Source organism: Emydura macquarii, unplaced genomic scaffold (genome assembly GCF_026122565.2).
Source record: "Emydura macquarii macquarii isolate MOO-44397 ecotype Brisbane River unplaced genomic scaffold, CSIRO-AGI_Emac_v2 contig_3534, whole genome shotgun sequence".
Classification (NCBI taxonomy): Eukaryota; Metazoa; Chordata; order Testudines; family Chelidae; genus Emydura; species Emydura macquarii.
In genome coordinates, this window is record NW_027133671.1 from 262,868 (window position 1) to 275,481 (window position 12,614).

Consider the following 12,614-nt stretch of genomic DNA (forward strand, 5'->3'; position numbering starts at 1 on the left):
TTGATGGTGTGAAGTTACACACCTGCCCCAGTGAGCATTGCATAAGCCCAGCTCCTGCCGGGACCTGAACCACTCAGGGCAGGAAGCAGGACTTGGACGGGTGGGCAAGCGGGGCTCAGGCCAGCAGCACGGGGAGTGGGGCAAGGCTTGGGCCAGCTGAGTGTAGAGAAGGGGGGGCTCGAGTGACTGGCTCAGGACAGCCCCTCATCAGAGGACGGGGAGGACTCAGGCCAGCCCCACGCAGCGTCCTCGTTTTCCCCTTGGGAGACATGGCCACCCTACAGCAGGTGTAGGCCCCTGCTAGGGAAGGAGGTCTGCTGAACCCCACTTTGCAGACAGACCAACTAAGGTGTGGGCAGCTGTGCCCAGACAGCTGGCACGGGACAGGGGCCATTGTCCTACCCGAGCCTGCCCCGGCAGGCTGGGCTCCCAGTGCCCAGGCATCTGCTGCAGAGACTGGAAAGTTACAGAGCTGGGCGGGGGGGAGGGAGCTGTGGGGGCAGGGGGGAGGAGTAGCCTGGGGGGCAGGGGGGATAGCCGGGGGGGACACATGAGGAGGAGTAGCCAGGGGGCAGGGGGGATAGTCGGGGAGGGACAGGAGGAGGAGTAGCCGGGGGGCAAGGAGGAGGAGTAGCGGGGTGGAAGGGGGGGTAGCCGGGGGGGATAGCTGGAGGCGAGGAGTAACCGGGGGGCAGGGGGGATAGCCAGGGGGCGGGAAGGAGGAGTAGCCGGGGGGGGGGGGGGGTGGGATCAGGGAGATTTGCGGAGCTGGGAGCCAATGAACGAAGGCGCGGCCCCAAATTGCCACGCGTGCCCCGCCCGCTCCCCTCCCTGCAGCGGGCCGTGTCCCTCGCCCGCTGTCGGTCGGGTCGCAGCCAGCCGGGCCGGGAGCTCGTCATGGCCTTCGCCCCGCTGGGCCGGGTGCTGCTGAGCGACAGTCTGGACCCCTGCTGCCCGCGGCTGCTGCAGGCCGGCGGCATCCTGGCGGTGGAGAAGCCCAGCCTGAGCCGGGAGCAGCTGCTGGCGGAGATCCAGGTGCGGGCTCCGGTGGGGGAACCGGGCGGGGCGAGGCGCAGGGGACCCGCAAACCCTGCAGCGACCCGCGCTCCCCGCGTGATGCAAGAGCCGCGGGCTGCAACGGGCGGGGTCTGGGATCGGCCCCCAAACCCCCTATCAGCCCCAGGCAGCGCTCCCCCAGAGCCACTGCCGGGGGCAGGGCCGTCCCCGTGCCCGGGATCTAGACACACTCCGCTGGCGTGGGTGAGGAGGGGGCTTCAGGGAACGCAGGCAGGGCTCCAGCTGGGCAACAGCAGAGGCTTTGGTGGGACCTCCAGAGGGCAGCCGAGCCCAGGTGCCCCCCCGTGTGTCGGACCAGGGAGTCTCTGCCAGCCTGGAAAGCTGGGAAAGAGCCAGCCTGGAAAGCAGGGGCACAGGAACCCCATGCCGAGGGACGGGTGGCGTCTCTGGCGCCTTGCCCCTGGATTTGGGGGTCTCTTGCTATTCCCCAAGCTGTGGGCTGGCTGCTGGTGCCCTGGGGACCGCTCTGTGGCGGGATAGTCCAAAGGCCCATGGTGGGGGGTTGAGCAGAGCGGTGGTTTCTGGAAGTTGGGGTGGGGCTGGTCATCGGGTGGCAGGGTTTGGGTTGGGGATGCCAGCTGGCTGCGGCCTCCCCGTCCCATCCCTGTGCTCTACCGGTCACCCCTTCAGCACTACGATGGGCTCATCGTCCGCTCCGCCACCAAAGTGACCTCCGACGTCATCCAGGCAGCCGAGAAGCTGCAGGTCATCGGGCGGGCCGGAACTGGGGTCGACAACGTGGATGTGGAGGCAGCTACAAGAAAGGGCATCCTGGTGATGAAGTAAGAGCATACAGAGCTGCCACTTCCCACACTCCAGTTCTGCTGGCCCTAGCAGCGCCTGTCCAGTCGGCGCAGGGGCATGCACAGGCTCTGAGCATGTGTGTGTGTCCGAGGTCAGCGCTTACATGCATGGTGGTGGGCAGCAGCTGTGCAGATCCAGGGTGCATGCTTGCTGACGCATGGGCACCCAGTCTGCCACTCCCTTACTCAGAACAGGGTCCCGGGAATAGATGGGCGTTGAAAGGGACACCATTCTGCTCCCATTCCCTCTGAGCTGGTCTGGCAGGATTCCCACAGTGGGGGCGGCCTCGTGGGGGGCGGCCTCATGGGGGGCACAGGGCTGTGGTCCCAGCACCTGGAGCTCTCCAGGATGTTCCGACTAGAGCTAGGCAACATTTTCTTGCACTTGCAGTTTTTCCTGGAAAAATGCTGATTTGGGTCAAATTCATTAGATCGATTCAGCCAAGAAGGGAGAGAAAGTTTGAAAACGTTTCGCTTTGACGGTTTTTCAATGAACCCCTTTTTGATTTTCCGATTTGAAACAACTTCAGAAATCCAGCTCGACTCGATTAAAAAGCAAAAGTAAAAAAAAAAAAAAAAAAAACCTTGAAGAGAAAAAAGAGATTCATTTTTTGAGTCAAACGAAATGTTTCGTTCTTCTGGGTTTTCTGTGTTGGCCACCAAACCGACAAATCAGTTAGTCACTCAGCTCCTGCTCCACCCCCCCTGGCACTAGCTCAGCCCTGGCCCTGGGGAGCCACTCAGGGGCGGAGAACAGGTCTACAGACAAATGTCCCCTATGGGAGATCCCCTAATGGGATCCGGCTGTGTTGGTCTCCAAGAACCGATCCCAGCTGCAAAGCGTGTGCAGTGGGGGCATGGGAACAGAATGAGATGCAGCTACAGGGGGTGGGGAGGCCGCAGGGTAGAATCGACCCAACCCAGCTGTTCAGTGGGAGGGAGAAAGCGGGGGTGGTGCGATGGGAAGAGACCGGTGGTAGCAAGTTAGGCATCACAGGCTGACGGGACAAACGCAGACGGAGCCAGTGAAGCATTGGGTTCTGTGCCCGGAGGCCCCTGCCATGGAGCATGAGGCAGGGCGCCCGTCTGGGTGGCTGCACTTCCTCCAATCAGTGCAGAAACATCCTGGCCAGAAATGTTGGCCACACTCCCACAGGGAAGGGAGCCCAGCTGCCAGGAGCACTCGTAGGCTGGCCCTGGAAGCCCTACCAGGGCTCTCCTGCCTCTGATGTGTGCGCTAACCCCAGTGCACTCTGCTCTGCCCTCAGCACGCCCACCGGGAACAGCCTGAGTGCCGCAGAGCTCACCTGCGGGATGATCCTGAGCCTGGCCAGGTACGTGTGCCTGCTCTCCAGGGGAGGGCGTTTGGGCAGCTGATACCTCCCATCTGATCGCTGCCCGAGAGGCCACCTGCTCAGGGATCTTGGGGATAACCCACAGCCCCGGCCCCCCCTGATGGTGCACAGTGTTCCGCCCCCGCTGCCCCGGCTCATCTGTGCTCTGCCCCATGCCCCCACCAGCATGTGCCTCCTCTGCCCTGCCCTCAGCATCCAGCTCCCACTGCTGCCCTGCAGCCCTGGGCACCCAACTTTGCTCTGCCCTGGGCATAAAGCCTAGGTCCTGGCTCCTCCACTGAGCCAAAGTCCTGTCTCCCTGTCGCCCCCGCCAGCACAGAGCCTCCGCACCCACTGCCCGGCATGGGGCCTCCGGTCGCTCCCATCTGCTCCCTGGCACTGCCAGCCACCTGTGCGGAGCACTGGGCATCTGGCACCCCCGGCTTCCCTCCCCAGCAACGTCGCTCTGAGCTGCTCGCCCAGCGTGGGGCCCTGAGACCCTGCCCGTGCCCCACTGCCCCTCTCCCCCACACAGGGCACCCATCCCCCGTCACTGCACCTGCTCCTTCCCCTGCACAGGGCATCCACCCCGTCGCTGCCCGTCCCCCAGAGCTACCAGGGCACCCACCCCCGTCGCTGCCCCTCCCCTGCACAGGGCACCCTCCCCCGTCCCTGCACCTGTCCCTGCCACCGCACAGGGCACCCACCCCCCCCGGTCACTGCCCCTGTCTCCAGGGCACCCACCCCCCTTGCGGCCACTGCCCCTCCCCTTCCCGCAGAGAGCTCCCAGGGCATCCACTCCCATTGCTGTCATTGCCCCCCCCCCGTCCCAAGTCCCCAGGGCACCCCCATAGTCCCTAAGGACATAGGAACGACCACACTGGGTCAGACCAATGATCCAGCGCGAGCAGTGCCCTGCCTTTCCTCGGCGCCCAATGCCACCTCCCTCTTTACCCCTTTTTCTGGCTCATTGATGAGTAAGTTCCCAGCCCAGCCCCTGGGGGACGCCTCTACTTACCTCTCTCCACTCTGCAAACTGACCATTTATCTCTTCCCTGGTCCCAGCGCTCCGTCAGCATCTCGCCAGGCCAGTGCCCCACCAGCTCTTAGGCGGCTGCCTGCTTCTGACGTACTTATATGGTTTTTGCTGTTACTTTTTGAGTCTTTGGCCGACTGTTCTTCAAGGTCGTTTTTGGCCTTAATTCTATTCTTACACTGCCCTCGCCAGAGTTCATGCTTCTTTCTAGTTTCCTCAATCGGATTTAACTGCCACTCTTTAAAGGATGCCTTTTTGCTTCTAACTGCTTCCTTGATGTTGTTGTTTAGCACTTTTTGGGTCCTCTGGCTAAACTCATCCTCTGTTTTTTGCTTTGGGGCGTACATTTAAATTCAGCCTCTATTATGAGGTCTTTAGAAAGTTTCCGTGCAGCTTGCAGGGATTTCACATGCTCCTGATCCAGCCCCTGCCTGGAGTCCTGGTCCCTGCCTGTCCCCTGCCCAACTCCAAGCTGCCCACCCATGTGCACAGCTCCTACCCCCACACACCAGCTGGGGCTGTGTGGGCAGGAATAAAGCTGCAGCCCTGTGGGCCCTGCAGCGCATGGATGCTTGGGTGTGTCGACACCCACACACACTCCCCCCTGCCCCAGGGCTCAGATGCCCTGCAGGGCACGGACCCTCCAGTGGGCATGCCCCTGACACAAGCAGCAGCCCGCCAGGCCCTGCAGCTCCCGGGGTGCTGGAATCCCCGTGTGGGGATGGGGTCACCCTGGGGGCTCAGCTGACCACAAGGCTATTGGTGTTTCAGGCAAATCCCCCAAGCGGCTGCCTCGATGAAGGAGGGGAAATGGGACCGCAAGAAGGTAAGAGGCCCGTGCCCTCTCCAGGGCAGCGCTGCAGGGGCAGGGGCAGGCCTGGCAGCCCTTGGTCACAGCCTTGTCTGCATTCTGCCCTAGTTCATGGGAATGGAGCTTCATGGGAAAACCCTGGGCATCCTGGGCCTGGGCCGCATTGGGAGAGAAGTGGCCACCAGGATGCAGGCCTTTGGGATGAAGGTAAGGGCCCACTGCTGAGTGGAGAAGGGAAGGTTGGTGAGGCGCAGGGCAGGCTATGCCCAGGGAGTGGGTAAGGGGGGGGTTAATTCTCCCTCCAGCCGGGGGCAAGGAGGAGAAAGGGTTAATCTGCTTCTCCCTGCAGCTGCAGCCCCTAGGGGTGCGAAGGAGGGGGCAGCCCTGCCTGTGCCCCACCTGGAGCCTCTCTGGGGACCCTCCCCCCCCCACCCCGTGCTTCAGCCAGTGTGAGCACAGAGCGGTGCGCAGGCAGGGAAGGCAAAGGGGGCGGCTGCCCCCGGCAGCATGGCCATGGGTGGCTGGGATGGCAGACTCCCCCCAGTAGCATGGGCTGGGCTCCGCACGGATTTCCTAGCCCAAAGGAAGGGGCGTTAGTCACTGCCCAGGCAGGTCTCCAGCCTGGGTGTGGCCACGGCGCTTGGCCAAGCTAGCCGGGACAGGGCTCCGGGAGAGCCGTTCCGTTCCGTGAGGAGCGCCCGGTCACGGCTGCCCCAAGCAGCAGTAGCGCTTCCCCCACCCACCCCAGGCTGAGCCTGACTGTGCCCACCCCACGCCTTTTCCCCACTGCACCCTGGGGAGGAAAGGGCAGCCCTTTCTCCTCATGACCAGCCCCTATGGCCCAAGGTTCCCCCCCCCCCCACGTCTGGGGGGAGAGGGGGGTTCTGACTGTGCGTGAGTGGCTGTGCCTGCTTAGACCATAGGGTATGATCCCATCACCACGCCCAAGGACTCGGCTGCCTTCGGCGTGCAGCAGCTGCCCCTGGAGCAGATCTGGCCCCTCTGCGACTTCATCACGGTGCACACGCCGCTGCTGCCCTCCACCACAGGTAGGGCGGCCCCCCTGCTAGCGCTGCCCCAGCCTCTTCCCCTGGGAGGTGTGGGGCTGGAGGTGAAGAGACTCAGATACAGCCCCAGGCAGGACGAGTTGGGGGGCCCATGGCAGGAGCAGGAGATCAGGGGGGTGACGCATTGGCAGAGCTGTGGTGGGGGTGGGGGGCAGGGCTGGCACAGCAGGGGGCAAATGTCAGCTGGGGATGGCGGCAGGGAGGGCAGCCCAGGAGAGCCCCCCCTCTGGTCTGCAATGGGGCAGGGAGGGGACCAGCTGTACCTGTTTAGGTGGGATCCCCAGGGGAGGTCAGGGGAGGGTCCAGGGCAGTGCAGGCCAGGCGAGGAGGGGGGCCAGGCTGGCTAGCTCGGTCACAGACCCTCCCCCTCCCCCAGGGTTACTGAACGACAGCACCTTCGCCAAGTGCCGGCAGGGGGTGCAGGTGGTGAACTGTGCCCGCGGGGGCATCGTGGATGAGGGGGCGCTGCTCCGGGCACTGCAGTCTGGCCAGTGTGGGGGTGCCGGCTTGGATGTCTTCACCGAGGTGGGTACATGGGGTCGGGGTGGGGGGACCCATAGCACCTTAGCCCCTGGAACAGCCACAGCAGAAGGGGGCCCTGGCCCTATGCCAGGACCTGCTGCCCTGCAAGGGGGGTGGGCACAGAAGCAGAGGGCCCAGCCCAGCTGCAGGATCTCAGGCCTGCCCCTTGGCTGTGCCTGCTGCTTGTTCTCCCAGTGTTGCTGCTCAGCGAGGGACGCTCCTGGTCCACATAATGCTCTCCTAGCTCCTTGGGGGTAGCGAGTGCATGGCGCCAGCCCCACGCCCTGCCCCCTTCACTGGCCCTGGGCTTGGCTCCGCTGGGGCTCAGGGCCATGGGCCAGCTGCTGGGCTGGAGCGAAGGGTTTAGCTGCTTGGAGAGCGTTACATCTCCGCCCAGCCACCCTCACTGGCGTACATCCAGCCGTGAGCCTGTGGCCAGAGGCTAGTGAGCAGGCCTGCGCTGACTCTGTTCCCCCATGCCTGGCTGTGACAGTCACTTCCCTGCCCCTCCCCCTGCACAGAGCCGGCCCCCACCCGCCTGCACCTGGCTCTGGGGAAGAGCTGGGACCCAGCCTTGCCAGGCCCTTAAAACTGGTCAGAAACTCCCTAACATTCCCAAACCAGCCTTAATTCTGCCCTCCCCATGGGAGCCAAGCCATCCCCACCCCATATAGGGCAGAGGAACAGGACCCTTGCCCGTTTGCCATGTCCCTGCTGGGTGCCAGCTGCACCCTCCCCACCTGTGTCAGCCAGAGGAGGGTGGAGGATGGCAGGGGCAGCTGTTAGCGGAGGCTGCCCAGACTGCTGAGCCCCCCTCTCTGCCATGTTGGGCTGGGGGGACCCTTCAGGCAGGTCCGCTCCCTCGCAGCTTGCCCCGGGTAACGGGCTGGGCTGTGTCTGCAGGAGCCGCCCCGGGACAGCGCCCTGGTGAACCATCCCAATGTGATCAGCTGCCCACACCTGGGCGCCAGCACCCGGGAAGCACAGAGCCGCTGTGGCAAGGAAATCGCCCTGCAGTTTGTGGATCTGGCCCAGGGGAAGGCGCTGGCTGGCGCGGTGAGTCGGGCGTGCGGTGAAGGATGCAGGTTGCAGTGGGGGACAATGCGGACACCCAGCTGGGCTGGCTCATGCAGGAACCTCCTTAGACAGCTGGGTCCTTCCTTGTCAGCCCATGCTGCCGCAGGCCAGCAGGATTTGGAGAGGGGGGGCAAAGGCAGCTGCCAGGGGTGCCCAGAGGGACTGGCTTCCTGCGTGTGCTGGATTGACAGAGAGAACTGACCCTGTTCTGGGCACAGCTGAGCTGGAGGGGGGCTGGCCCAGCAGAGCTCCGGGACAGCAGACAGCCCAGGCCACTGTGCACTGAGCATCTCTCGCTGCCAGGGCTTCTGCCTCTGCTCTGTGGCTTTGATGGAGTATGGCATAGCGGCTAGAGCACTGAACTGGGACTCAGGAGACCTGGGTGTTCAATTCCTAGCTCTGCCAGCTGGATGACCTTAGGCAGGTCACTGTCCTGCTCCGTGCCTCAGTTTCCCCCTCTGTACAATGGGGGTAATGCTACTGCCCTCCTCTGTACAGTAGTGGGAGATCTCTGAATAGAAAGCACTTCCCACAAGCCAGCTGGTGGTGTTATACCCGCCCACTGCATGTTCAGATCCCTTTCCTCTTCCTCCCTGTCCCCAGGTGAACGGCCAGGCTCTGAGCCATGCCTTGGCACCTCAGTCCAAGCCCTGGATCGCCCTGGCTAAAGCCCTAGGCACGCTGCTACAGAAGGTGGCCAGCCCGGTGAAGGGAAGCGTGCAGATCTCCACACTGGGTGAGCTCGCGGGGCCGTTCCTCGCACAGGGTTGGGCTCAGCTGGGTGGCTCTCCCAGAGCTGGGCAGGCAGCGTGCCGGCCCTGTGCCCCAGCCTAGCTCTGCCCCTGTGCTGACACAGCAGTGCTGCAGAGAGTCCCTGTATTAAAACATGGCCTCGGGCAGGAAGTGGTGGGAGGAGCCTGGCACGGTGTGGGGACCTACAGCGTCTGGGGCTCTACTAGCCCTGCTACCGAACATAACCCCCGTGACTCCCTGCGCCCCCAGGCACGCCCTTGCAGAAGGCTGAGAGTTACCTGGCTGCTGCTGTGGCGACCGGCCTGCTGGAAGGACAGAAGGATGTGAACCTGGTGAATGGGCTGCTGCTGGCCCAGGAGGCTGGACTAAAGGTACCTGGCTTGCTGGGGACCCTGGTGCCATCCAGAGCAGTTACACAGCCAGGAATCCGTGCACAGGGAGGCCCCTGACCCGGGTTGCTTCATTGGGCCCAGCTGGCATGTGGCAAACTCTCCCATTGGCCCATCTGCCGAAGCCAGAGCCCACCTCTATTTCATCACATACCCCTGCCCCCCAACAGACCCGGAGCCCACTCACTCTCCCTGCCCAGCAGGGCATCTGCTTACAAGTAGGCAGGGACACCTGGCATCTGCTGGGTGTTCTCCCCACAGGACCCCTGAGAAGCCCCAGGCCATGGCTATTGCCAGCTGGGTGGTCTCTGGCCTGCCGCCCCTGCAGAGGGCGACAGAGGAAGGATGGCCCAGTGGTTAGGGCTCCAGTGACCCGAGTTCAATTCCCAGCACTGCCACAAACTCCCTGGGAGACCTTGGGCAAGTCACTTTCCCTCCCTGTGTCAGTTCCCAGCCATACTCTGGGGTAGCTGCACCTCCGGGGGGGTGGAGCGTCGGGGAGGGGGATGGGGGCCGTGGACTGCTGAGCTGTCATCTTCCCTTTCCCCCGTCAGGTCACGGCCACTCACAGCGAGGCGGTGCCAGAGCCGGACAGCAGCGACACCCTCCTGCAGGTCGCCGTGCTGGGTACCCCCTACAAGCTAGTGGGCTCGCTCCAAGGTAGCATCCCTGTCCTGCAGGAGCTCAACGGGGCCACCTTCCAGCAGCCGGTTCCTCTCACAGGCCATCTGCTGCTCTACAGAGCCACAGCTGCCAGCGCCAGCACGCTGCCCACAGTGATCGGTGAGGAAGGGGCCCCCCCATCCATGAGTTACAGCTAGGCCCCCGAACTGAGGTAGGGGGCTGAGTTCCCACCCATGTTGCTGCCACGTCTCTAGGGCCAGTGTTCTGTGGGGCTGAGCTAAGAGGCAGCAGGCACAAGCCCAGGCCCGGGCGAGCAGTGCACCCCAGCAGGAATCCTGGCTTAGACCAGGGCAGAGGAACATGGGGAGGGGGCTCTGAGAATACAGTCCAAGGGTGTAACAAGGTCGGGGGGGATAGCGACGGCATCCTGGGACAGGCAGGGCCGGGTGTTGCTTTACCATTAAATATCCCCTCCCCCTGAAATGGATTTGGCAGACCAAGGGCCTGGCGGCCAAGGGGACCTGCCCACGCCTTGACTACACTGACAGCTTGGCCAAGTTTTCCTGTGATGGTGAGGGAAGGCCCTGGAGCTGCCAGCCCCATAGCCACAGGGGACTGCCACTCTCAGCCTTATCCTGCCTTCCCCCCATCTGTCCATGGGGTGTTAAGACACGGCAGGGCAGAGCCAACGGCTGTGTTGCGACTGGGTGCCCTCGCCCCACGGGCACGCGGCCTCAGCCTGCCGGGCTGTTCCCATCTGCAGGGCTGCTGCGCAAGGCTCAGGCACGGCTCCAGTCCTACCACAGCTCCGGTGCTGTGGGGGGAGAGGAGTGGAGCGTCGTGGGAATGTCTGCAACCATCCAGCTCCTCAGTGAAGTGAAGCAGCATGTGACAGAGGCCTTCCAGCTCACGCTGTAGCCCACGGCCGTGTCGCAGGGGAGCCACTCTCCCACCGCAGCCAGGCCAGGTGTGAGACCAGCGTGCCGCCCCTCCCTGGGCAGCAGTGGGGCCAGCCCCCAGGCTCAGCGGGGTCCTGGCCGCGCTTGTTGTCATTCGGAAATACCAGCACAGCCAATACAGAGGTTGGGAGGAGAGCACGCTCATGTGTTTTGTGTTCAGTGGCCTGCAACGGCCCAGGGGTGAAGGGTTGCTGGCCTGTGAGGGGGAGGGGGGGGAAGGAAAGAGGGAGGGCACAGGACCTAGACGCAGTGCACTGAACATGGGAGGTGGGCAGGGTGGGGCTCTATTTCCTACCTTCAAGTTTTTCCCAACCCCCCACCCCCAGCAAATCAAGCTCTCCACCTGGGTTTGCTTTAAGCCTCTCTACAGAGCTACCACCCGGGGAGCTGGGTTGAGGGTGAATCTGTTTCTGTAGCAATTGTGCAGGCTGTGTGCTCCGGGAGCCAGAGAGAGGGGGGAGGGGGAAGCACCCACCCCAAAGTGCACTGGGATGAAGCAGGAGTTCACCTGCAGCAGGTCTTTGCTTACTCTCGTGTCCCTGGCAGGCACCGCTGCACGCCCAGCCCAGCATAGACTCTCCAGCCCCCCTCAAACTGCTCATATGCACCCAGACAAGGAGAGGTACAGGGAACACCTCCTGCTGCAACACCATCCCCTAGATGTGGGACTGTAAAAGGGGCAGCTGCCTCCCAGACCCTTTGCAGGGTTCTTTAAATAATCTCCTCCACTCCAGAACCCTTCATAAAGTCCTCTTCTGGCTCTAGTTTGTTTAGACAGAATTCACACCACCTCTCAGTGCTAGGGAGAGACTCCCCACCCATCCAGCCACACCCCGGTTCTTCCCTGAGTTTGACAGGCCCCTCCCAGCCCTACCTGGCTGGAGTCTTGTGGGCCCTGAAGTCAGACATGTTCCTGAAACCTTCTGCTCTCTGCAGTGTCTTCTCCTCCCTGCCCCACATGCCTTCCCTTAAGCCCAATGGGAGAGCAGGTAATCAGTCACAGGTACACACTGGACCCCTCCTCCCACTCCCTCTTAAAGGGGCCAGTCATCCTGCATGAAGGCCTCACACCCACAAGTCCAAAACTGAAATAGAGGCTTTGCTGGACTGACTTGTCACCCTTCGCAACACTTCTGCCCATGCCATTGCTGAGCTTCAGTTCAGTTCACGCACTCCTTAAGTAAGACTATTGTACTGATTTTCTTCAAAACTGGGTTGGCTGTAGATCTGATTGAGATTTAGAAACCAAGCCATGTTTGAAGTCTAGCGAGGTTGAACAGAAGTGCTTGTTCATATTACAGCCTGAGCTGTAGCCAGTGCTACTGAAGGTTACAGAAACTGTTTCCATTATAATCCCATTTTCATGTCTTTTGTAATTTTTTGCAGTTTTGGGGCTGAAATATTCTAGAGTTGCTCTCAGAGCCAGGCTTGGTTGTAGGAGACTAACCTACATCTTGCCAGCCATGTTCAAGGTACAAAGGGGTGAATTGGAAAAATGTTTTGCCCATTTTTAAGATGTTGCTAGTGTCTTGCACCCCCTCTTCTTCCTCCCGAGGGGCTGGTCACTGCCACAGGTTATTGTTTTTGGAGCAAAAAATTACGTAGTCATTTCAGAATTAAGTTTAAAAATCTCCCCATTAATATATGCACAAGCATTAAACCAACTCAAGCGTCACCATACCTTGGAGCAAGAACATGAAAATTTGGCCAGGGGATAGTCCGGGGCTCAGAGCTGCTTCTTTGCATCCTCCTGAACAGCTGTGTGCATGTCATAAACTGCAGAAATTTATCATTTGCACCCCCTCAGTAGGACTTGCTAGACACTTGCTCTTCATTTTCTGGGCATTTTAAGTGCACTGACCTGCTTCCCACACCTCACTGAGCCTCCTGCATCATTACCAACCAACTGCACACACACACAGTTGCAGCATTATTTTTCCACCATCAAAATAACCTTTGGCGGAGGGGAAGGTGGGCAGGGTTGTGAGCCCGAAGAAAACTGAGTTCTAGTCACAGCTGGGTCCAGTGCCTGGAATGAGTTCTGTGCACAGCTCATCCCTTATTACAGCGCAAGGTCTCCTCGCCCTAGCTGAGGAGGCAGGGAAGGACCATTCTCCTCCATACCCCTTTTGCAGGCCTAGGAAAAACCAGATCTCAAATAG

General features: G+C 61.8%; 1 protein-coding gene across 2 annotated transcripts; it reads left to right on the top strand.

Moving 5' to 3' along the window:
- The first annotated feature begins 766 nt into the window (after positions 1 to 766).
- PHGDH (phosphoglycerate dehydrogenase) lies at positions 767 to 10,585 on the top strand. 2 transcript variants are annotated; one of them, XM_067536353.1, is made up of 12 exons: positions 767 to 1,035; positions 1,708 to 1,859; positions 3,149 to 3,214; positions 5,022 to 5,076; positions 5,170 to 5,268; positions 5,978 to 6,110; positions 6,505 to 6,653; positions 7,554 to 7,706; positions 8,331 to 8,463; positions 8,730 to 8,851; positions 9,424 to 9,704; positions 10,257 to 10,395. In XM_067536353.1, exons 1-11 carry the CDS (start codon positions 898 to 900, stop codon positions 9,688 to 9,690), a joined length of 1,467 nt encoding a protein of 488 aa, XP_067392454.1. In that variant the 5' UTR covers positions 767 to 897; the 3' UTR covers positions 9,691 to 9,704; positions 10,257 to 10,395. The 2 variants fall into 2 exon arrangements, with proteins under 2 accessions (XP_067392454.1, XP_067392453.1); XM_067536352.1 differs by having other exon boundaries at positions 772 to 1,035; positions 9,424 to 9,652; positions 10,257 to 10,585.
- The last annotated feature ends 2,029 nt before the right edge of the window (positions 10,586 to 12,614 follow it).